The 26,292-nt window shown below is 43.9% G+C and overlaps 1 protein-coding gene across 1 annotated transcript in view; it reads right to left on the minus strand.

Annotated features, from left to right (window-relative positions):
- Nucleotides 1-14,104: 14,104 nt before the first annotated feature.
- KLHL6 (kelch like family member 6) overlaps nucleotides 14,105-26,292 on the minus strand; it is a 57,670-nt gene continuing 45,482 nt past the window's right edge. The window contains exons 4-7 of the mRNA XM_057737652.1: nucleotides 25,889-26,126; nucleotides 21,019-21,221; nucleotides 19,271-19,484; nucleotides 14,105-17,917 (exon numbers count right to left, since the gene is read on the minus strand). Of these exons, the coding sequence (XP_057593635.1) occupies nucleotides 17,616-17,917; nucleotides 19,271-19,484; nucleotides 21,019-21,221; nucleotides 25,889-26,126 (957 nt within the window). The 3' untranslated portion in view covers nucleotides 14,105-17,615. The remainder of the gene's footprint in view (nucleotides 17,918-19,270; nucleotides 19,485-21,018; nucleotides 21,222-25,888; nucleotides 26,127-26,292) is intronic.

Below are 26,292 nucleotides of genomic sequence, written 5' to 3' on the forward strand. Positions count from 1 at the left end.
GTCCATAGTGTTTCGTGTTGTTACCATTTATAGTTCTGGGAATTTATTAAGCAATTGCGGAACACCTAATCAAAACAGAAGAAGGATGTAACGCTAAGAACATGTTTTCGTAAGTCTGAACCCTCAGGACCTATTCTCTGCTGAATGAAACAGGCTCCTGGACACTTCTCTTCCCAGTTGGCCAACTCAGTCTCCTGCAGCTTCCCCTCAGCTCCTGCACGGAGTCTCACCGCAGCCTGGCATGACAACCGTCTCCTCCATCTGGGCTCCCCCTGCCTCCCACGCTTCCCACCAGACCCTGCCCCAGCAGCCCGGTTCCCACAAGGCCCTGTGTGTAGCCAGGACTCCTAGCCTCTGCTCCTGTTTCCTTCTTTCTGGAGCACCCTCCTGTCTTGCTGCAAGTCCTCACCTCTTACAGAGGGCAGTTCAGATCTCACCTCCTGCAAGACCTCTCCAGCCTGCACTGATTCCTTCCACTTGCCGTCCTATTGTACATACAGACACGCATTAACTGTTTAGTTATTTGAGGCTGTACATGGACAGGAAGTCTTATGACCTTTGCTTCTTTTCTTGTGAGAAATGAGAAGCAAGGTGTGATGAGACCAAAGACCATGTCATAACTTTTTTTTAGAAATAGAAATACATTTATAGAATAATCTTAGAGTGAGGAGGGATAGTAAAGATAATCTAGTCTTATTTAATCCCCACCATCAGATATGACAAAAGGCTCTGGAGAGTGAATAAACTGAGGCTCAGGGCAGTTAAGCTTATGGCCAACATTCTGCCCTCAGAACAAGTTACCCTCCCAGCTTTGCATCAGCAGGCCCAGCCTCGGCTGCACTGGCTCTGCCGCTGCTAGTGTGGGAGGCCTGGACCTCTCAGGCCGTGGTTTTTCTCGCCTGTAAAGGGAGGACACTAGAACCTCCGGCATAGGTTGCTGTGAGGAGCCAGTGAGTGATGCTGTAGAGAGCTCACTCGGGGCTGAGCCCAGGAAGCTTCTCTAACATAACCTGCAGCTGTTGTTTTATACGTGGAGCCATCACACGAGCCTGGGAGTGAGGATGGTGACCCTCTGCTTCCCTCCATGAGTGGCATCTGTGAGCATGTTTTGGTACAGAGTTCACTTAGGGCCTCGTGTTCCTCTGATGGCCCCATCTTTACTGTCATCCAAACTTTGGAAGCCCTACCACTGGGTGCAGTGAGGACAGAGCAGTACCATCGTGGGAGTCTTCACCCCCTGGGCCTGGTGCACCCGGTATTGAAGGGCTTGGGCTTTCCCACAGAAGTGATGTTGATGCAATAGCTACAACTGTACCTTACATGGAGGGATGTAGGGCATAGTGATTAGAAATACAGACTGTTGGGCTGTTTGCCTCATGATTTAGAAAGGATCATGGGACCTCGGTGGGGGTGTGTATGCGTGTGTGTGGGTTGGGGTTTCAGGGCAGGGAGGTTTCTAAGAATAAAACAAGAAGTAATGATAGAATATACATTAAAAAAATTACAAGACAAAAGAAAAACTGGGGGAAATTTTCACATCATATACTACAAAACATTATTATCCTTGATGCATAATGAACCCTAGCAGATTAATACATAAAAGATAAACTAAGGACAGAGGTAGTTCACAAGAGAAGTAGAAATGGCTAATAAGCATATGAAAATATATTCAGTCTCTTTAGTTATCAAGGAACTTCAAGTTATAACAACGAGATAGAATTGCTTTGTTTATTCCACTGACAACGGTTTTTTTGTTAAATGATAATAACCTAGATAGACTAAAGTGAGAATTTGACCTTGTTCTAAGGAATCTTGGAAACATGCATCAACCCCTTACTGTCTACATATAGCATGACCAAGCAAGTTCCAAGTCCATATTATTGGAAATAATGCCAAAGATGCTTATGATTATTAGAATAGGTTAAAGTTTACAAAGAACCTGAGTGTTCATCAGTAGAGGAGACTAAATCAATTATGTTTTTATCTTTGGAATGGAATATTCTGCACCTATTAAAAAACACATTTTAGAAGAATTATGATAACATGATATGGGAAACTGTTCATGATATATTCCTGAGTGGGGAAAGCAGGCTGTAAAATATCAATAGTATGTACAGTATGACTCTGTATTTGTGGGGATACCCCTGGACTATATGTATTGCCAATCCTCTCCCTCTTACTCAGGAGAGACAGACAAATTTGAACATGTTTTCAGTTGTTCTAGCATTGACTGGAGGATTTTTGCGAAGTAGATTTACTTGGCATTCTACTTTTTAATTTTCAACACAGCTCCTACTACAGGGTCTGCTGAGTTTTGCATTTATTGAAGCTTTGGAGGTAGACACAGGCAACCTAGAAGGAGGTTTGGCTAAAGCACCGGATATTAAATATGAATGTTTATGTGTTTATGACCAACTTGTACTGGCGCTTGTCTCTGGGTGAGGAGACCGATGGCAATTTCATTTTCCTTATTTATCTTTACTGTCTGAATTTTCAAAAATAAAAAAAATCCTACAATTTATGCTGAAAATTTAAAGGTAATTTTGAAGCGAGGATATCTAGGAGAGAAAATAGTACTTAATGAAAATTCAAAACAGCTTAGAAATAATTATGTATGTTGTAAATGTATGTATAAAAGACTAGAAGTAAATATGCCAAAAATCTGTACTGTGGTTACTCCACTACGATTATTAATAGCAAAATTATGAAGGATTAATATTTCCTCTTTATACTAAATATAATCTATATGCATATTTGTATACATATGTAATACATATAGAGAGAGACTGCATTAAAGTTCCCTTGGAGGAAGTGGTAGCCACTTTAACACAAGACCATCCCCCAAGTTATAAGGAAACATGTGGCTTAGCAGAGAGGCTTTTTTTTTTTTTTTTTTACAATTCCTGTATCTATGGCTCCTCTGTGCTCAGGAACATGTGTTGGGGACCCCTTGAAATGGTGTCAGCTGTGTTCCAATAAAATTTTATTCACCGACACCAGAATTCGAATTTCATATAATTTTCATGTCATGAAATAGTTTTCTGGGGTTTTTTTTCAACCATTTAAAAATATAAACACCATTCTTCTCCTGTGGGCTGTACAAAAATGGGTATTTGGTCTGCTCACAGGCTGTATTTGCTGACTCCTGATGTCGAAAACAGCAAGAGGTGGGGGAATCCAGGGAGCTGCACAGAGTAGCCTCTTTTTGGCTGTAGAACTGATGTATTAAAAAAGAAAGGAAGAAACCAGATGAGGTCAGAGAGAGAAATACCATCATGGGGAACCAGACTACATACGGTTCTATAGGCCTGTAGGCTTTTGGAAGAACTTGGTTTTTAGGGACGTGGTGAGGCATTAGAGGGTTTTGAGCAGAGGAATGCCGTGATCTGACTTAGGCTTTAAAATTACAAAGTCCAAATTTTAACCTGGTTTTGTAATAGAAAGTAGTTGAAGTTGAATGGATAAATTCATAAATAAAACTCCTAAGGAAAATTCCTGATACTTAATTTTTCTCCCAGCTGTGTGAACTCAGTTAGCTCTTAGCTGAGCTAAATCACAGGCAGAAACACTTTTAACATGGATCTCAACCAGAATGAGGTTAATTTCTCTCCAAGTTTCAAAGGCTTTTCTCTATTGAATCCAATGCCACGGAAATCATTCAAATTCCATTTAGATGCTGACTGATCACTAAAAATCTCCAAAGTTTGAATACTCAGGCTGAAAAAACTCTTTTTCTTTTCTGAGACTAGTTTGTGTAACTCAGCAATGGAAGTATTTTCACTGCAAGGGAAGGACCATGACCTATATTTCTGCTTTAGCCACCACTTCCCTGAGCAGATTGTTGGCTGCAGAGATAAGGCTGAGTAAATAATCTTGATGACTCAGTGGAATTGCCCTGTACATCTTCCCACATTCACAATACATTAAAGGGTGATTGTGAGGAGTAAATGAGGATTAAAACATAAGGCGCCTAGCACCATGCCTGGTACCCGGTAGATGCTGAATAAAGGGCCCCAGCGCTGACTTACTCGGGTACGTAATCAGGCTGGAAAGGAAGAAACCCCTTGGCTTCTGGCCATTGTAATCACAGGCCCCCTCTGTCCCACAGCTTCTGCTTTTCATTTCTGGACCAGGCTTCGTGCTAATTCATTTATCCAGATGTTTCCTGCCTCTTTGTGCAAAAAGTATATAGCTCTGTCCCTTTGGCTGTCATTGCCAGGAGTGAAAACCTGGGCACCTAAAAAGATCTCTTTCTGAGGGCTAGTTTCCTTAGCTTCGCTTAGTTCCCTGCATTCATTCTCTCAGTCAGATTCTTCACCTGGTTGATGTAGTCATATTTGGAAGTCTTACCTCAGAGCTCTTACCTACAAAATGTCCACGTGTGAAAATGGTAGCATTTAAACAAAATGAAAGCGACGCCTTCTAGTCTCCCTGTGCGGAATGAGTAAGATGAAGCTCAGCACAGCACCTGATTTAGGCTATGCTTTCACTCATTGGTACCATCAACTCTTTGTTCCTCAAAGATAAGTGGAAAACACCTGGGTTCAGGCCTTCAGACAGGGAAGTGGCATACCTCCATTTAGCACTCACTTAATGATAGAAAGGGCCCTTAAAAAGTTTTGCATAAAGTGTTTACCTTTCTATTCTGAAAGGAAGAGAAAATTTTTAGATGAAACCAAGAGAAAAATACAGTTTCCTCCCTTTGATCCTGTGTGGGAAGAGTCGCTTCTGAGCTACGGGGATCTGGAGTGGTCCCATCGCGCCATCTAGTGGGCAGCTAGGGAAACGCCAAATTTAGAGCAAAACAATTGATCTGCTTATGATTTTGTTTTCCAAGTCTGTAATTCACCAAAAATGTGTTTTCTAATCAGGATAAAGTCCATATTAGATTCACTAGTTAAGAGATTTAATTCAATTTGTTAAAGCAAAATGACTCTAAGCCCCAAAGCTGTATTTCCTAAATTATGTAGTAATGAAGAAGTTCAGCTGAGAGAAGAGAGAATGCTCCCCAGGTGTTATCAGCATGAATTTTCATGGCCCATCATTCCCATTCATCTGGTACTTCTCTACCAACAGACTGTTTTTATTCTGGCATGTGGACTGGGAGTCCCCAAGAGACCAGGGCTATGTCTTCCCAACACACTGCTGGATACCAGCTGGGACCAGAGTCATTCCATTCATTTTGCAAGAATGCAACTGTCTTTTGTAATCAGGTGGATTCTTGGCATGGACCTGTGTTCTTGGTTTGGGCTTGGTTGTGTGTGTGTGTGTTTCCTTTCCTTTTATTACTAAGGCTGTTCATGACAAATATAACCAGCTTCCTCCTCTAGGTGTTTATAAGAATTTCCTTTTTGCCTTAGGATGAAAACAATGGCAGCCAGATTACCTCCAAAACCAAGTAATAGCAGCATATATGAAGTATCCAGAGTTGTTCTGAGACCCTCTAATTGGTGTTACAATTACTATTACCAACAAATATAGCAGGTGCTATTTTTGAGTTCCCAGCTATTCTAAATTATATACATTTTTGCTAATCCTCATACCAATCCTACAAAACAGGCAGAGACCTTAAGTGGCTTACCCAAGATCACACAGCCAGTGAGTGAGGGGTGAAGTCAAAACTGCACTCAGGTCTGATTGCCTCCAAAGCTCCTACCCTGGGCAATGGGCCTCTCATTCACTCACTCAGGTTCCTGTGACCTCCAGACCCTGAGATTCTGGGGTCCCCTCAGTACTGCCACCTCCATAAAACCTAATACTTAGTACCTAAGACTCTTAGTACCACAGAGTCCATGGCCAGTGAGTCCAGGAGGGAGTTATCAAAGATACAGGGAAAGACTGCCTGTGAGCTACATCTTTCCCCCCTACAAAACCAGGGGCTTTGACTAAGGGACGTTCTCCAAGGCTTATGGGTTCTAAGAATTCTGGGTTTCCTCCTAGAGCCATGGAGGAGAAATACGGGGTGAATAGGGTGTTGTCTCTGCTGCCAAGAGCCCAGGGCCCACAAGGGAGACACATGAGGGCTCACCCAGGGCAGACGCAATTCTCCTCGGAAGAAACTCTCATTTGAAGGGTTTTTTAAGCAGGTTGTGGGTGACCCTACCACTTCCCACAGCCCTCCTCCTCCTCTGTCTCCCAGAATAGAACAGACAGAATAAAAGAACAGAACAGAGCAGAAGAATAGAATAGAAGGAAGAGAACAGAATAGATGAGGACATCACACATTGTAAGGCTAATATTGTTCCACAAACGTTGGTTTTAATTTTGTGAATGCATTTATGTGTGTACACTGTGTTGGGATGTAAACTTTGCACCTCCCTGGGTCACACTCCCAGGAGTGTGGAAAACCCTGCCCTAAACTGGGGGCCTGGGGGGCCCCAGGTGTTCTGTATCCTCACCTGTGGTACCAGGAGCCAAGGAGCCCATGGGCACTGACCGTCCCCCGCAGGGAGGTGGCATCTGGGTCTGGACAGTGCTCAGAGGATTGGTCCTCTATCCAGCTCAGGCAAATCCTTACCTGGAGGCAGAGGACAGCCTAGATGACCCTGAAGCAATGCAGTCAACCCGTGGCCGAGTGTGTGAGGGCCGCTCTGTGCCAGTCCTGTGCCCAGCTGAAGCCCCCTCCCCCCACGCCTCCTGCAGGGCCCACAGGAGAGAGGGGAAAGCAGCCCCCGCCCCAGCTCATCATTTCACCCCAGGAGCCACTCACCTGAGGATGGCTGGACCTCGTCCTCAGGTCTGCAGTTCCCTGGTTTCCTCCCAGCCCCGCGGCCCCCGCAGGCTGCTGCCCGTGTTCTACGGCTGCTGAGGCCTCAGGGCTCAGCCCTATCCCCAGCCTCGCAGCAGGCGGCTCTGGGGTCCCTGGCACCCGGCGTTGTCTGGGGCACTGAGGCCACGGCCCCTGGAGATGCATCTCTTCAGGTCATGCAGGGGGTGCTCAAGGGCATGGCTGCTCCGTTCCTCCCTAACAGCCTCCCTGCAAGACTGCCATGCCTCCGTCCTCACTGCTGCGCCTGGTCTAAGGGGACGCAGGTTGGATGACCGCCTAAAGAGGTGTCTCTGGGGGTTACTTGGATGCCCCCCAGACACATCTGGAGGAGGATGGGGGGAGGCACCTCCCTGAACCAGTTTCTCTTCTGCCCTCCACCACTACCCATTCCCCATGTATTGGTAATCTTTTGCTGTGTAACAAATTCCCCAAACCTTAGTAGCTTAAAACAACAAACATTCATTATCTCAGTTTCTTTCTTTTTTTCTTTTTTGACCGTGCCACAAGCCTGGCTTGCACGAATTTAGTTCCCCGACCAGGGACTGAACCCAGGCCGCCAAGGAATTCCCATATTATCTCAGTTTCTGAGGGGCAGCTCAGCTAGGCCATTCTGGCTTAGGGTCTCTCCTGAGAGTCCAGTAAAGCTGTTGGGTGGGGCTGTGATCATTTGAAGCCTGGAGGACTGGAGGGCCACGTCCAAGACAGATCAGCTCAGCATGGCTGTTGGCAGGAGGCCCCCCATCTACAGGGATGCTTGAGTGTCCTCACAACATGGCAGTTGGCTTCCCCAGAGTGAAGGATCCAAGAGAAAGAAAGGAAAAGAACCTCATGCCTTTTATGACCTAACTCAATTTAAAAATGGGCAAAGGATGTGAAGAGCTCTTTCCTCAAAGGAGACATATGAATGGCCAATACACTTACGAAAAGATGTTCATCACTAGTCATGAGGGAGATGCAAATCAAAACCGTAAGATACCACTTCACACCCACTAGAACGGCTGTAACCAAGAAGATAGACAATAAAAAGTGTTGCCAAGGATGTGGGGAAACTGGAACCTTTGTTCATTGCTATAAGGAATGTAAAATGGTGCAGTCGCTTTGGAAAATAGTTTGGTAGGTTTCTCTGAATGTTAAGCGTAGTGTTACTATGTGACCCAGCAATTTCATTCCTAGGTTTATATGCAAGAGAAATGAAAATCTATGTTCACACAGAAACTTGTATGAAAATGTTTGTAGCAGCATTATTCATAATAGCCAAAGGTGGAAATAATCCAAATGCTGTTTCCATAAATTAGAATATTCTTCAGCTCTAAAAAGGAATGAAACATTGACACATGTTACAACATACTGGAATCTTGAAAATATGCTAAGTCAAAGGAACCAGACAAAACATCACATATTCTATTATTCCATTTATAAGAAATGTCAAGAATAGGCAAAACTATAGAGGCAGAAAGTGGAATAGCGGTTGCCTAGGGCTGGGGTGGAAATGGCAGTGACTGTAAATGGGCATAAGTTTTCTTGAGGGTGATGAAAATGTTCTACAATTACATTTTGGTGACTTTTGCCGAACTCTGTAAGTATACTTAACATCACTGAATTCTACACTTAAATTAGGTGAATTTTATGGCATGTAAATAACATCACAATAAAGCTATTTTTAAAGGAATGAATGTATTGATACAACAACAATGGTGAATCTCAAGATAACTGCTGAGTGAAAGAAACCAGACAAAAAGGAGCACATGATGTGTGATTCTATTTATGTAAAGTTCTAGAAAATGCAAACTGCACTATACTGACAGAAAGCAGGTCATTGGTTGCCTGTACAAAGTGGTGGAGGAATAGGATGGTTGAGAGGAAGAGATTACCAATAGGCAGGAGGAATTTTGGGGGCGAGTAGTTTTATTATCTTGTTTGTGATGATGGTTTCACAGATATATACATATGTCAAAACTTATCAAATGGTACACTTTAAATATGGACAGTTTATTGTATCCCAATTTTACCTCAAGTTTCTTCTAATAAATTATTTCATGATAATGCTATGATTTGACATTGAAACAAAAAGTTTTCATGTACAGAAAAGCAAGGACACAGAGCAGTCGAACATAAATTTTATATTAGTGAAATAGATATTTATTAGAGGAAGAATGACCACAATCCCATATTTTCTTGTAAAACAACAAGTGCTGTAGGACACCTAGGGAAAAGATGCTATAATATACTTTGTCACTGAGACAATGTGCTAAAGAATCACCGATGTTATGCTAAGGAATGCAAGTGAAGGGTGGGGCACTTGGCCCAATCTCTGAAGATAAAGAAAAGAAATTTCAAAGTGAAGAAAGCTGGTTGTGACTGATTCGTGCAATATGAAATCCTATCATTAAGATGTTGTGCAATCTTTCCTTTTTGGGAATCACATAAGATAAAGATTTGTCTTACAGCCAGTAGTGTCTTAGACTCAATGACCTTGGGATAGAACAGGCCACGGTCCTCCTTAGAGCTCACTCTGAGAGAAGAAGCCTGGCAGGGAACTGGGGGGGCAGAACAGAGCTATAGGGCTGGCAGTTCAGACCAGATGTTTCTTTTTTAGGAAAATAAACCCTTGGGAGTCCTTGGCTCTACCCTGTCACGGAGATGTAAGTAAGCAATTTGTATCTTTTGGTCCCACCTGGAACCTTTAAAAGTGCAGCCTTATCTCCTGCATGAAAGTCTGCTGGGGCTGGAAGTCAACTTGGAGGTCATCTCCAACTCTTCATTATTGCTTTTTTGGGCAAAGGTCTCTGGCCTCTCACAGATCACATAGTGAGTTAGTAATACGTATTTCTAGATTTTTCAGAGTGACTAGCATTGTGACATTCATGATCTAAAATCCTCGAATCCTAGAAGCGTGGAGTTACGTGGGTCCCATATCATCCCTGCTGAAGTAGTGGGCATAGCAGAAGCAGCACCAGCTGGGGACACCCACAGATAGGTGTCCAGCCCTGATGTTGGGAAGGTTCTCAACATCTGTGAGCCTCAGTTTTCTCATCCATAAAGCATCAATGTACTTCACAGAGTTGGTGCAAGGATTCAACAAGATAGTGTATGTCAGAGGCTGCAACCTCAAATGCTTTCGGGGACCAATCAGGTCAGTGGAGTCTGGCAAACTGGAAAGCACAGCCACTTTCTAAAGAGAAATTTTCCTATTCTGTTCTGACCAGTTGTTATGTAGGAATATGGTCCCCGTGTTGCCAATTTTTAAAAACATTGCACAGTCCAGAGAAAGGTAGCCATGGTTTTTAATCATTCAAACTCTGATGTGTGTAAAGTGTCCAGGAAGTGATCAATATGGTGGTGGTAACTCTTGGGTGGCAGCTTCTCAGGCCCCACCCTTCACCTTGCCCTGTACACTATTCCTGGCAGGCAATGAAGTAGCAACATTCTTTGAGTGTTATTTGTGCCCAGCTCTGTGCAAGGTGCCCTAGATACAAGGACCAGCAGGAAAACAGCTCCTGTGACAACCCTCCTTTAGAGTCAGGGAGGTTGGTGACAATGCTGCTGCCTAGGTTAACCCACCACGTCTCCAGCCTTGGTTCCTACTGAGAATTCCAGCCACCTTCCAGGAAAATACAGTCTCTAACATCATCCAGAAATAACACTTCTAGCACCTGATTTCTAGTTCCCATCTGAACTGCCACTTGGATTATTTACATGGTTTGTTGATTTGCACTCAACCACAAAGGATGTCTACTAGTTTGTTTTGTATTACACTGAATGTCAGTCCACTTTATTTTGGGATACTCATAAGAGGTTTCACAAACTCATCTAGGCTTCCTAGAGGTCACTGACATTTAAAAGTTCTGCTTTCATCCCCCTTGTGCCGCCCACCAATATCACCACTGATGTCTCATTTTCACCAAATGCCCATGTATCTGAGTGCTGCCATTTCCATGTATACAGGGAATGATAGCTAGCTATTTGAGATGCTTTCCCCAAAGTCCCTTGGGCTTGTGTGACCAGGCAGTTAGGAGAGTCCGCCCCAGTTCACTGCAATAAGAGTGCACAGGGCAGGATCAGAAAGACCAAGGGTGTGGAGAAAGTTCAGTGTTTGTTGGGTTCACAAAAACCTGCTTTCAGCAGTCCCTAGCTACTAATTGCCACTGTGAATGTAGCAGACTTGAATTTGTAAACTAGAGCTTGGGTGTGTAACATTTGTGAATCTGTACCATTTCTGAACGTGCCTTATATCTTATCCACAAAAATTCTGTTTGTCTAAAGTCAGGCTCATAGGTTTCCTTGTGCAGTCAGATTTTCCCCTCTGGTTTCTGCTGTAAGTGTTAAACTAAGGTTTGTACCTCCTCTCCTCTCACCCCTGCCCTGTCTTTGCCCAGGTCCATGCCCTCCACCCGTGTATTTTTCAAGTATGGGTTGTAACTTGTGACTCGTGGCGGTGATGAAATTAATTTAGGGGGCTGTGAACAGCATTTTAAGAAAAACACGTGAGATAGAAAATACTGAGAATGTTTTCATTTTGAAACTGTGGGACACAGTCCAAATAGTTTGAGAGCACTGTTTGGGCCTACAGAGGTTGAAAGAAGTTTTAGCCTGTTTTTCCCTTTAGTTGTCTTCAGAATATTCTAGGAGAAGGGCACATGTCAGGTTGTAGAAAATGGTCAGTTCTCTTTTAAAACATCCCCAGCGGCAGTATAAGTGGTGGGTACACCTGTTTCTTTAACGTATCTGCTTCATAAAGCAACTGTACCTGGAGAACGGAGAGCCACATGCATTCCTTGCATGAACTCTCCACCCAAACCCCTGCACTGAGAAACCTGACCAACCCTCACGTGGCTGCTGGCAGCCTAAGGCCGCATCCTGGGATGACCCAGCTCTCCTTTTAAGTTTCTGTCAGGAAAAGCTCAGTGCTGTCACAAGAATTTACCATTCGTTCTAGCCAACACCTGATAATAGGTCCCCCGGACCTCCTTTACTTAGAACATATACTTTTTTTAAAATATATTTATTTATTTATTTAGGCTGTGCCTGGTCTTAGTTGCAGCATGCAGACTCTTCGTTGCGGCACGCGGGATCTCGTTCTCGATAGACCAGGATCGAACCCGGGCCCCCTGCATTGGGAGTGTGGAGTCTTACCCACCGGACCACCAGGGATGTCCCAGAGCATTTACTAAAGAGGGCTTACAATTGTAAATCCTTCCTCTGTCCCTTCGGCATAAATATGTATGTACCTCCTACAACCCAGGAGTGTCACTCTCAAGGCCCTGAAAGCCATTCCTCTGAAGTGTAATCACCAGGAAGGACAGGGTCTCTGTCTCTCAGTCTTTGTGGGAGGAGAGCAACCTACCTTCATGGTTGCCAGCCAGCAGAGGCAGCTGCCCCAGTCACATTTACAGTGACCAGCACTTTGTGATTTTTCCCTTTCCTGATTCTGCTTGAGCCCCCACTGGTTCCCGTCCCCATCCGTCATCCTCTCTTGAAAGCACCCAGTCACTTCTGTTTATCTGTGACAGCATGCACGTACACACACACACACACACACACATACACACACACACACAGACAAACGCGCTCGCACGCACTTCCTAAGGACAAACACTGCTCCTTAGAAATAGCTGAATCTTGTCGTCTTCATTATCCAGGGCATTATTTCTGTGCTTATTTCCCTATCTCATCTCTAAGTCATTAGTAAAGTCTCACTTAATTGTTCCAGCCTGGTCTGTGCTGTCCTTTGGGAAATTAAGTGAAGAGTCATGTATAGGACTCTCTTTACAGGAGCAAGAGTAGGGACTATAAGATCCAACTAGTTTCTCCCTCTACTGCCAAACTTGGAGAAACTGGGTTAGTTTTACTAAAGGAGAAAGAAAGTTTCCTTACAGAGAAACCTTCCTAAAGAATTTGTAGCCAAGATGTCCTATATCTTCTTTTACTTTCTCCAAACCCGAGAAATCAGGAGACCCTAGGGACACCATGGTGTTGGGGTAGCTAGAGGTCAAGACAAGGAGGGCAGTGTGATTTCGATGCTTGCAGACCCCAGGAGAGGCGGCAGGTAAGAAGCCCAGGCAGACAATCAGGCGTTGGGCATGCATGGGTGTCAAGGTCATGAGTGTCATGCAGGAATCAATAACAAAGGAGACATCTGAGCTTGCAAGAAGAGAAGGAAAATCCCCAGGTGTCAGAAACAAACGTGGGAGTGAAAACCAGAGTGATTGGTAATCGGCAGACTGATACTGGGCAGCTTGGGGTGGGTGAGACCTGACCCAAGTTAGTCCCCCATCACCAAGGATCTTGAATGTGGCATACAGGAAGGGAAAATGAGGTATGAGGGCACCAGAGGAGGGGATGGGGACTGAGATTGTATATAAAGGCCAAATCTCCAGCGCAGAGGAGGCTGGTCCAGGGGAGGCCACATACCAGCAGAGAACACCAAGAGCAGGAAGAGGAGCCAAGGAACGCAGGGCAGATGCCAGGCCCTGGCCAAGCTGTCCAGGCATCAGGTTACCACTTAGATCCAGCAGGGAAATTGGAGGGCTCAGCAGTGAAGTTAAGGTCAAAATCCCATTTTGACTCTCAGCTGGTGCACTGGCTCTCACATCTATGGCCCAGGATTAACTCCAGAACACTTCCAACCAGTGAGGTGGGGCTGTGTTTCCCAAGTTTTTCTGCCCAGAATCCCCAAGACTGAGAAGTGAGAATTTGTACGGTCTAAAGCTATTCACGTGGCTGCACATTCCTTTAAAGCCTCAGGTTTTCCTTCTCAATTGCACAGAACCTTTGCATTGAAATCCAAAACAAACTACATGATGACAGGTTTTCCAGCGCTTGAGAGTCAGAGCTCTCTGGCTCATATGCCCAGATCCACGTGTCCTGATTTGAGAAGCACGGGTCAGTTAGGGCTTCAGAGACAACACAGTGACGTTGGTGGAGGCAGGGCTGACAAGTCAGACCAGAAACCAATAACCTAGAGGGGGCCCGCTGCAGGAAGGCATCGGGCCAGGCAGCATGAGAGTCACACAGTTTGCAAACGCATTGGTAAATGCTGGCTCAGAGAGGCAAGGAGGCATTAGGGAGGGAAAAACTGTTTACTTTTTGCCATTCTGTAAACCAAATCTGATTTTTAGCCTATTAGTGTATCTAAACCCCCTTGAATCAACTGAAATGTTTCAAATTTCCCCTCCTAAATTAATTTCTATTCAGATACCACTTACTCATATCAACCAAAACAAGCAAAAAGAAAAAAAAATTCAGCTAGTGATTGTACGCAACATATTCTTATCCACTCCATATATATTTTACTGAATAAATAAAAACTTTATTTGTATTTTTACCTGTAAACAATATCTTTAGTTTGATCACTTACAAAGAAAATACAACCTCACATAACCAAAATATTTAAAGGATTTGGTTAACTAGGTGTTGATATTTTTATCTATAAATAAGAAAATCTGACCTGTCAAAACTGGTTTTGCAGTAACATGTTTGAGATATTTGTGGATTTCTATGAAGGCTGACTCTTCAAATTAGAAGATCTCATACAACACCCAGATCGGATACTAAGGGGAAAAAGGATTTTGCAACCCCAAGTTAGGACTTTATATTAGAAATTCCAGTGGTGTTTACCCACTTTGAAAATTTTACTGAATATTTTCTTTTTCAAAATCTAGTAGGATAAGTAAATAACAACAGTACCTCAAAGGCTTTTGTAAATAGCAAAGCTATACTTTCACAGCTGCAAGCAAATATTTGCGTTTCCCTGAGAGCACAGTTTCTTTGAGTTCAAGAGCTCTGTGTGTCCACGTGTCTGTGTGTGTTTCCTGAAGCCAATGCACGCAGAATGTGATGAAAGCTAAGAAGAGGACATTTATCTGTTGATGTTTGGGTGAGCTTAGCTCCCCACCCATTTCAGATCAGCCTTGGCAACTGGGGCCCTGTAACTCCCCAACAGATTCCACCTCATCAGAGCCTCTGGGCCTTACCCTCTCTTGCTCCAGTATGATAAGAGACCCAGCCAAGCAGCTCAGAGGCCCAGAGCAAATGGGTCTGACTGCTAGTCCTGCTCTGACTTTGCCTCACTTCTAAGTAGTGGGCTCCCTCCTGGACCCCACTTGCCTGGAACCCCTGTTTCTTATTCCTTCTTGAGAATGGAGTCATGCTCACAAACTCCAGGGCCCCTGACATCATTTTTCAGACCTGTGTCCTTAAACCTGACTTCCTCCTCCTCCTACCTCAACCTCTTCCTCCCAGTCAGGGGTGCTCTATCCATTCATGGGAACTGCCTCAAGATCCAGTCTGCAGTGCCAGGACATCCTACACGCCCTGCCTGAGTCCCAGGGCCCTTTGTCTCTGGCTCATCTGGCACCAACCTGCCTCGTCCCCCTGCTGGTAGCATGGCTCATGACAGGTAACTCCCTGCAGACTTGATTTTTGTGTGTTCATCTGAGAATGGAAATCAGGTTTTAAGTGCTTCCATCCCTGGCTAGTGCCTAGAAACGTAAATCCTGATGATATAAAGTTTCCCAAAAATGACCTGAACTTTTTTCTGTCCCTAAAATTACAGACTGGCAGCTTCAAGTGCAGAACTCTGGATCTCCTTAGTAGGTGTATCTGTCTGCCAACCCATGCCGTTATTGAGAACCCTTGCACTGAGAACCAGGTTTATAACACAGAGATCCTAAATCTTTACTGTTCCAGCATAGGGTTGACCCGCTGAAAATTTGGCTCAAAATTTGCCAATTGCTCTTATCAAAGGACCACCAGGACAAGGAGCACACTCTTTCGGAGGGGAGGCTCTCTGTGCTGCCAGTGAAGCTGTCATTGGACTTCCTCTTTGAAAGTTCTTTCCCGAAGTTGTCTTTGAAATACGACTGATTTCTCCCGTAGCCCATAAGTGGTTTCTGAAGGCGATCTCAAAGAAAGACAAACATGTAAACAATGGCTACATCATTGACCTAAGAGTACAGCTTCCCAAGGGCAATAATGACCTGGAAACAATCTCATAACTTCATACACACCTCATTTTCTCCAACTTGATGAAGAGAAAAATTATAATATTGACCAAGTGGCCTGTTTACCTGTCTATTGAGTGTTTTTAGGGTGGGGATTTGTCTTGCTCTTTGGAGTCCCCAAGGCTTGCCAAACATAAAAATTTCCTGGAATGTTTGCTGAATTGAAGTAGATTAAATTGTTTCATTTGAGAGCTTCATTAAGGTTATCAGTGTTTGTAAGTGAGGTACGTGTTCTAAATTTCCACAAATATGTTTGTATTTTCCCATCTCGCTTTTCATAGCAGGGAGCTATGTCACACCTGACTCTAAGACACAGAGCTTTTTAAACACCAACATGCATTTATATTTATCCTCAATGATCTAAGCATAAGTAGAAGTCTCAATTGTAATTTTCCAAGTCTTTTTAAACTGCTTGGAACTGTAGCTCCTTCTAACCATAACTTTTCTATGAAAGTTAAATTCCCTATCAACTCTAATACATCTACGTTCCCAAACTGCTGAGAAGTACAAGCACAAAATGGCACATCTGACATGAAATAAAACTATAAAGAGACTTGAAATCATATGATGAAAATAAAGGACATTAGGTAATGCAGTTACTACGTTGTCACCATTGTTGTTGCTTTTTAAGTACAGCATAGGAAACAGGATCTCTTAATCAGTCTCCCCAACTTGGGGATTAGAATGAATTTCCAGTGAGCTCATTTGAAAGCTCTTTCTCTTAGAGTGAAGAACAGACGCTGTTCTGAGTCAAAACTGTGCCAAGCTGATCCAAAAACCAAGCAGAAGGGATTAAAAGGATCCTGAAAATGAAGGTTCCAGGAGGGTGGGGTCACACGAACACGGACCCAAATCACTGTCTAAGAAGTAGAAAGTATGCTGTCAAGAAGAGCCAATCATTCCTCAGTGGCCAGCAATGTAAGGATGTTTCCATAAAAACAAAAAAACAAAAACAGTATTTTGAGTCTTTGGAAAAATTTTTCTACATTGCAATACAACTGTTGGACAGTAAGAGGCTAGGGCACTGGGCTGTGCTGAAGGTACAATTCTGTCTGGCAAGGACAGTTCCAGCCTACAGTGGGCCTCCTGTGATCATAAAAAATAGAGGCTTTTGATGGGGAGGACAAGAAGTCTTTTACATTTTTCATAGCAAACATGTCTTCCCAGACCCAGCTCTCCAGAACTGTCAGATGGAACAACCTATGAGATATTCTTGACAAGGGGCCCAAGGTTCCCACCCCAAAGATCCCACATGGTTTAAATATAAGGGAAAAAAGAAAAGAAAAAAGAAACACCTTTATTTCCCTGCCTTGCTGAGTGAATCCTTTAGAAAACTTGTCAGAACAAAACATGAACTGTTTTGTTTCTGTTTCTTCCTGCTCTGAGATAGCTTGACAGAACCTACACTGTGAAACTGAAAGACCTGGGTTTAGACTTCTGATTTAGCAACTTGTAATCTGACTGACCTGGGGCAAATCACTTAGCCTCTCTTAAACTCGGTTTCCTCACCTGTAAAATGGGAGTGATAATATCCAGTCACCGGGTCATTATGGTGGTGAAAGGCATTGGTATACAAAGGCGCCTGCTATAGAACCTGGCATGGGACAGGTGTGTCTGAATGTTAAGTATTACTCTTCTTTCCTCCTGAGGTAGGTCTCGCAAACATTCCTGGCTGGTCTCAAGTCCCAAAGCTGTGACTTCCAAGGAGCCCCCATGGGGAGCCGCGGTGAGCCCCTGATGTGCGTACGGCCTGTAAGTCAAGCTCCGCTACCTGCTGCAGCGGGACCCATGCCGGGGAGAGGGAGAGGGGCTCCCCGCGTGGCTCCGCGCTCGCGCTCCCGCAGTCAGACCGACACAGCTCCAGGCACGATCCTCCGAATGTGGGTGTACGACTTCCTGATGGTAACACTGCCGTGGTGCGACACCCCCCGGGGCAGGACGCACTCCTCCGTCAGTTTCTGGGCCTCGGGGTCCCAGCACAGCACGGTGGCGATGACCTCGTTCTTTTCGTCCCGCCCCCCCGTGATGTAGAGCCGGTTGTTGCAGGGCGCGATGCCGCAGCTGGCCCTCTCGTGGCTGAGCTGGGTCACCAGGCACCAGCTGTCCTCCAGCGGGCTGTAGGCGTACAGCGCTCTCATGGCCCCTCCTGACGAGGAAAGGAAACACCGTGGGCATCTCACTATTTTGCTGGTTTTCTTCCCCAGTAACCACTAAACTCCTACTCCTGGTTAGGTCAAGTCCACCATCTTGCCAATAGAAAGAGCAAAGTCAAGGCTCTCCAGAAAGTAATAATGGATAACTAGGGGCAGGAAGTCTCATGCTGGAAACACTTCACAGCCCTTTATTCTCTGCAGCTAATCAGGTTTTAAAGGACACCTGCTTCACACGGCTGCCAAAATGTACCCTAAGACTGCTTCCTGGAAGAAATACCACCTGGCTTATCCGATAGGACAGACTCATAATCCCAGCTCTGCCACTTTTGGATCTGTAACCATGAGCACCAAGACCAGGGTGCTTATAAGAAATCAGAAGGACCATGCACATAAAGCACCTGGCAGAGGGCTGGTGCACAGAAGTCTTGCACTGTATTGATATACAGTGACCAGAGGCAGTGGCATCTGGGCAGTGACTAGAGGTGGTGGCAGCTCCAGACTGAGCATGACCTGGGACACCAGCCCAAGTTACCCATCTTGAGGTTAGACCTTTGAGGCAGAGTCATGAGTCTAACCATTAACACATGAAACCTGAAGCGAGGGAGAGAAGGGGTTTTGCCTTAATCTGTTCCCATATTTTGCATTCAGGAAGCCTTCTCTGATTAGCTCTTATTTGCTGAAGTTATTTATTTTAATATTTCCTTAATCAGTAGTGCTCAATCCTCGCTGTATATTAAAATCACCTGCATAATAAAAACACCTGGCACTATGGCCAGCGTCCTCCTTCTCGTTCTGATATTATTGGTCTGGACAAGCCCCAGCTACCCATATTTTTGTAAAAAGCTCCATAGAAGACTCTAATGAGTAGTCAGGGTTGAGATCCGTCATCCTTAACAATTACATGCCAACTGTGGTCAGGCTAGTCCTTCTAGCTAAATGCAACCTTTCAGAGTCCCCAAAGCAAGTGGGGAGAATAAAATTCCCATGAGCACAAAATAAGAAATAATCATAGCAACCATTTATTGGGCACTTATACTGTGCATATTTCAATTTCTGCACATTGCTAATGCTTACAACACACTTTGTTCTCAAAGCAACTTCTGGCTCCTCCTCTGGGCCCCACTGTCCACCCGCTTTGTATGTCTTCTAAATGTGGGCTGTTTCCGTCTACAGAACTGCAAGTTATATTCCACCAAGGCCTGGACCAATCCCATTTTCTCTTCCTTTTCAACCCCACCCACATCACCCAGGAACTCAAGAGTTCCCAGGAGGGCCTTGTGTGATCAACTTGCATGGCTGCATGGGTAGTGGACCTTGGTTAAATAAGAAGCCATTTGCTCACTTACCAACCACATAGATACGGTCCCGGAAACTCACTGCATTGATGCATTTAGCCTCTACTGGCATGGCCGACTTTAAATTCCACTTATTGGTCGAAGGGTCGTAACATTGAGTCTTGTCCGTGGCCAGTTTCCCATTGGGCCCTCCCCCAATCACATAGAGCTTCTTCTTATGGCTGGTGGCTGCGAAGGAACTGACATGGATAAGGAGGGGCGCAGCCTGCAGGGGCACAGGGCACCAGGAGGAGCTGTCAGTCATGCTGCCCAGATTGCTGCAGCGGCTCACAGGACACAGGCTAGGAGCCAGGGGACACAAACCCGGGCAGCCTTTGCCTGAAGTCACAAGGCCTGTGGGCTTGACTGCCCTTGAGACACAGAGAGGATCAAAGCATACATTTCCACCCTCCCTCCAGGCTCAGGATGTTTCTAGCCTGTTTCTCCCAGAGTCCAGCTCTCAGGGCAGGAGGGGTGTACAGGAATAAGTGCTTATGCAGATGAAACCAGCCAATGTTGGAGGAGAATACTTTCTCAAACATGTGTATTCATATTTATTCATGTGCTCCTTCATTCAAAAAATATTTGTTGAGTGCCTACTATGTGCCAGGCATTGCCCTTGGTGCTTATAGCTAGGAAGAAAAGCTGGTATAAGGGTTTCAGGTGGCCGCGGGTAAGCAGATTCTCCCACTCTGGGGCAACATATAGATCTGGGAATTAAGCCAGATTTGTGTTTCCATCCTGTGGACCCCAGGGTACTAAAGGAGACTTTCAGGAGCCTCTTAGCCATTAAGATGACTCTCTTGGGTCATGGAGTAACTTCATCATGGGACTTAATACACTGAGAAGATCTTGGACACACCCCTATAAATGTTAAGGGCTCCCTATAAAGTTCTTTCCAGGTTAACAGATCTTAGCTGGATGTCATGATGACCTGGCTACCTTTGCTTGTGCCTATGATGACCACGTGTCACACTTCCCAAAGCTGGACCATGCTCTGACATATAATCTGATAAGGAGAAATAAAATTTGAAATTGGGAATAATCTGGAAATACAGGAAGTGAGGTCACCTTATCTTTGTTGTGGGAGGGAGGCAGGTGAGGATACTTAACATGAGAACTGCCCTCTTAACACATTTTTAAGTGTAAAATACAGTATCATTATCTATCGGCACAATGTTGTATGGCAGCTCTCCAGAGCTGGCTCATCTTGCATAATGGAAACTTTATGCCTATTGATGAGCAATGCTTTGCCTTTTCTTGAGTATGCTATGTACCTGAGATTGCATTACTGAAGTCTTGTATGAAGGCATGCAAATGGTTCATCATTAACAGGCAAATAAATAAGGGCCAACTTCTAAATACAACCAAATGCCTCTGGACTCAACAAACAGTGTAGTCAAGAGATCCCTGTGTGCCCAGTGTGGACAAGACAAGGGCAGATGGCATCTGAGGAGACAGAGACTCTAGGCCTAGACATGCAGACCAAGATAGGATCAAGCCTCCCCTCCACATCTGGGGCTCTGGCCAGGACAGGACAGGTACCCACACAGAGCTCCCCACCTGGAAGGAAGTCACTTCTGTGACCTGATCAGTAAAGCTGAATCGATGGCTCCTATGAGAAGGGAAGCTCAGAACCACCAAAAATATTCTCGGTGGGAGCAGGGAGATCAGAAAGCTGTATACCTACACTGACAGATATCCATTTTTTTTTTAAGGTTTGAAGCAATAATACAGAGTTACTCAGAAATAATCTATACCTCTGACCAGCAGTTGTGGAAGGGATCGTAGGTCTCCACATTGTTGATCCTCTGCAAGCCATCGAAACCTCCAATCACGTAGACCTTGCCCCCCAGCACCACCATCTTATGCCTCCAGCGGCCTATGTTCAAATACTCAATTTGAATCCATTTGTTGATTGAAGAATTATATTTCCATACATCGTGCTGTGTTTCTTTGCCACCTAGAAGACATATAGAACACTTAAGAAACCACCAGATATGTCAGAAATGCAGCTTCTCCCATAATATCCCACAGGCCTATAAGTGTTAAATCCTCAGGCCAGCACCAACCCCTGCCCCGCCTCCCAGACAAAAGAAATCATGAAGGTGTGTGCAGTATGGTGTGGGAGGCAAAGCCAACACAGGGAAATAAGGGGTGTAAGGCCTGGGTGAATCATGAACTGGGCTGTGCCACCTGTCAGAACAGGTAAGGCTGGATGACTTGCAGGTGGGGATAGGAGGGCCTTGACCTGCGGGCAAGTTAGAAAGCAGCTTAAGTTCTAAGTTTGATTATTTATCAAGGGTGAGTCAAAAATCACCCACACTCTGGCTGTAGAATTTATTTTAATTAACTTTTAGAAAAGAAAAATACATCATTTTTTGACATAATCTCCTTGCTTTTCAATATACTTTGTCCATCTGTCAACGAGCTTTCGTATTCCCTCATTAAAAAATGTTTTAGGCTGAACTGCAAGCCACGAATGCACCGCTATCTTCACTTCTTCATCAGAAGTGAATCTTTGTCCTTGTATGGCTGCTTTCAGGGGGCCAAACAGGTGAAAGTCTGAAGGAGCAAGATCAGGACTACAGGGAGGATGCTTTAACACCTCAAAATTAAGTTTTTGCAGTGTTGACAGTGTGGGCAGAAGTGTGCAGACGTGCACACCTTCAGACCACAAAAAAGAATCACTGCACACTGCTCTTCTTTCGTGCAAATCACAAGTGGGGCATCCATTTTTGCTCGCACCACAGTTACAAATGAACTGATGTAACACATTCACACCTGCACAGCAGTGACTGGGGAGACAGTAGCCTTGAATGGAAAGTGCTGATAAGGTGGTGCGGCCAATAGGAGTTTTAATATAATCGGAGTGTGGATGATTTTTGACTCACCCTCATACAAACCTGGAAGAAGCACGATGAAATCTTACAAAATTCTTTTGGTTCATATCTCTGATCTATGTAAAAACATAAGTGAGGTTTGTCCTACTTTGAAATAATGTCTGTTGGAACAGAAGATGCTCACAAGTAGATCATTTGAGAGAGAGATGATAAAAGTTTTTTACAAGACAACTCAATAAACAGAAAACACGTAACTCAGTTAGGGAAAGAGACCAAGAAAAAGGATAACTGACTTTTTTGGTGACTTTAATAAAATATTTTAATGTCTTTGTGTTTCTACTTCCCCATCAGCACAGAGTACTACAAACTACTTCAAACAAAGGATGTACCTTTCAGACTAAAATGTGCGCCAGGGTGAAAGTGAGTATCATTGATGACGCTCTGTGTCATAAGTAAGTGTTTCTCAAGGATGCAGCCCAGAAGTGGGATTCCTAGGTCAAGGGTGTGCCCACCTTGAATTTTTACGGGTGCTACCAAAGAGCTTTCCAAAGCTGTCCTGATTGACCTTTCCCCATACCCCACCCACAGCAGATATTAGGAAGGTTTTTTTGGTTGGTTGGTTTCGTTTTACAGCCTGATAGAGAAAAGTGATGTTATAGTTTGGTTTTTCCCAGCTACTAGGGAGACTCAGCTTCTTTCTCTTCTGTGATCTTTTTGTTCATATAACTTAACCATTTGGGGGGAGGGGAGTTGTGTACCTTTTAGAAGTCTCTATTCAAAACACATGATCCCATTCAGGTAGTGTCCAAAATTATAAAGTAACTATATACTTTCAAGGAAATGTATGCAAACTTTATTTTAAAAAGGGGAAAAAAATGACAATTTTTTACTTCAAGACACAAAAGAAGACCTGATTAACTGGGTGGACTTATCATGTGCACAGATGATAAGACAGGTTATTGCAAAGATGTCAACTCTCCCCAAGTTAACCTATATATTTTCATGGATTTCAGGACAGGAAGTGACCATTCTAAGCTTCATTTGGAAGAGTAGATTTGGGAACATTTCTAAGAAGCTTTCAAAAAAGAAGAAGGAGTAAGAGAGCTCTCCCTAACAAATATCAAAATATACTAAAAAAGCTATGGTAATAAAAATAATGTGCTACTAATATAAGACAAACTGGTCAATTAAAAGCAAGGTACAGAAACAGACTAAAAGATATAGCGATTATTAAATAAAAGGCATTAGGACAATTGGCTGTTTAGAGAAAAATTACGTTAGATCCCTATTTCACATTATACTTAAAATTTAAATGTTAATGCTATGGAAGTAACTGGAGAATATATAGGAGAAGATGTTAATGATCTTGGCGTGGGGAGGGGCTTTCTAAGCAGGACAAGAAACCTAGAATCCTATAGAAAAGAAAGTTATGATATAAAATATAATCAAAGTTAAAAGACAACCACTGTCTAGGAGAAAGTGTTTGTAATATAAATAGCAAAGGATATATAATAAGAACTCCAAAAAATTAATAAGAAAAGGACAACCAACCAATAAAAAAGCAAAAGGTAGGAACAGATCATTTTTAAAAAACAGATACATTTAGCTAATAAATATATGAAAATATACTCAACCTCATTAATGATCTGAGTGTAAATTTAAAGATTCACGTCTATTAAAAATGTAATTGATAATAAAAAATGTTAGCTAGGATGCAGAAAATGGGCACTGTCATTCATCATTGGCCGAACTGTAAATTGGTACAAACTTTCTGGAGGACAATTTAACAATATCTACAAAAATTCGAAATTTACATATCTTATAACCACTTCCAGAAGTCTCTCCATGTATCAGCACAAGTTCATAAATACATGTGCATGAAAATGCCGATTGCAGTATGTTTTTCAGCGGGAAAATAAAAGCTGAGAAAACTCCTGGTTCATTCATTCACTGGACAGCAACTGAAACTCCTGAAATGAGCAACGACAGCAATGCTCACAGCAAAGAGAGTGATGACTAACGCTGCTGAGCTCTCACCACGCACCTGGCACGGTGCTATAACTTACACGTATCACATCACTTAACACCGACAGTAGAGCAATTATACTGACAGGTGATGATGTTCAGAATAGATTGCTCACTGAGTACAAGTTTCTGTGGATTTAGTAGAACAAGCACACTTTTGTGTATTGCTTGTATCATTTTTTAAAAGACAACAACAAACTGAAGATGGACAAAAGACAAATTGTAGAATAAAGCACTGTGTGTAGTATATGTGGCAAAGACCGACCATGATTACCAAGCCTGTCTTCTCCTCCTGGGCACATGGCTAGACTACATTTCCCAGCCCCGCTGCCTGGGGGGAGGTGGGGGTGCAGGGAGGGCATGTGGCCGGTTCTTGCCAATAGAATGTGAGCAGAACTGATGCCTCATGTCCAGGCTGAGGCCGTTGTGAGCAGGTGAGCCTTCTCAACTTGTTTGGTTTCTCTCTCTTCCCGAAATACATCAAGCTTCAAGGTCACATGTAGAAACAGCCACAGCGTGAGGTGGAAGGAGCCTAGGTCCCCGAATGACTGAGTGGAGGAGGTGCTCTCCCCCAGCCCCCACATGCTACTGCGGTAATTCATTGAGATGTAGGGTTTGTTACAGCGGTTGGCATTAACTTACTCTAAGACAATACAAAACCATTTTTGTAAAAAAAGAAAAAAAATTTAAATGTGGGAATGTAATGGCACAGAGAAACTGCCATATTTTACGTTATATTGCTTAAAATCTTCTACAACAATTAAAAAGTATTTCTACAAGATAAAAGAAAGCTAAAACCTAGTCTGTGGTATTAATAGACTCAAAGAAAAACTGACCTGCCCTTTATTTTGGAGGAGACCAGCTCTGGGAATAAGCTCTTCCCAAAACAAGTTCAGATTAAAGAAAACCTCCAAGAGAAGGGAACGGATGTTTGTCTTTTCCCTTGGTGCTGCAAGAAGAGCTAGGTGGCTTTTGATGTCATGAGAGAGTGTGAGACTCAGAGAATATGAACTGGAATCCTGCCTGACACTTACCAGCATGTGACTTTAGGTAAGTTCCATACCTTTCTGAGCCTCAGTTTTCTCCATTTGTAACCAGGAGATTAAAATCACCTACATTATAGAGTTGATATGAGAGGTAAATGCTACCAAAGTGTAAATTCATTTACTATGCTGTAAAGATGGTAGAGACTACCTCATTTAATAAATATTTATTGAGCATTTACTGTGTGGGCAGACACAGCACTAGGTATTAGGAATACAGTGTTGACTCAAGGAATTTAAGGACTAATGGGAAACAGGCATAGCGTGATTATAAATAAGCAAACAACTTAGAAGTGAGAAGTGAAAAAGTACTGGGTGCTATTGGAGCACCTAAAAGTAAGGCCTAATAAACTTGGAGGAGGGGTCAGATTTTTATTCATTTCTGTGTTCCCAGTGCCTAGCTTTGTGTCCTATGCCTACAGCAGACACCAAATAAACTTTAGTATCACTTTCCTTCTTCCTTTTCCATAAAGTACAGGACCTGTTTGCTTGTTCCCCCCAGCTCCTAGTACAATACGGCTCAAGGGTCAGGGTTCATTCAGTAATAATTCCCTCTCCACGATAAGACCATCTGGGTGCCTGATTTCCACATCCTGACCCAGTCAGTGCTAGATCAGTGACATCCACAGTAATTCTTCCGGGATGGTTGCCTGGCTCTCACTCAGGAAAGCACACAGTGCCTTGGGGGCTGGCTTTGGCATCACGTGGCTTCTGCTTACCTGAGATGTAGACCTCATTTTTTAATGTCACGCATGCAAACTCCACCCACTTCTTATTCTCACTGTCCAGCTCGTGTTCTGTCATGGGGAGCTTGGCCACCTCCAGGCGGCTGCGCCTCAGGGGATCCAGGCAGGTTACCTCTGCCACAAACCGTTCATCCTTCGTGCAACCTCCAATTATCATGAACACCTCAGACTGGAACTCATGCATCCTGGGCTTGGTGCGCTCCGAAATGATCTGGAAAACCAATGGGAGTACAAAAAGGGAGAATGGCACAGTGGTTCAGAGCTCAGGCTAGGGAGCCAGAGGAGCAGAGCCCAATTCCCAACGCTGCCACTGTATGACCATGTGACTCACCTCCTTGAGCCTCAGTTTTGTCTTCTGTATAATGGGGATTTTAGTG

Source organism: Hippopotamus amphibius, chromosome 6 (genome assembly GCF_030028045.1).
Source record: "Hippopotamus amphibius kiboko isolate mHipAmp2 chromosome 6, mHipAmp2.hap2, whole genome shotgun sequence".
In the NCBI taxonomy this organism is placed as follows: Eukaryota; Metazoa; Chordata; class Mammalia; order Artiodactyla; family Hippopotamidae; genus Hippopotamus; species Hippopotamus amphibius.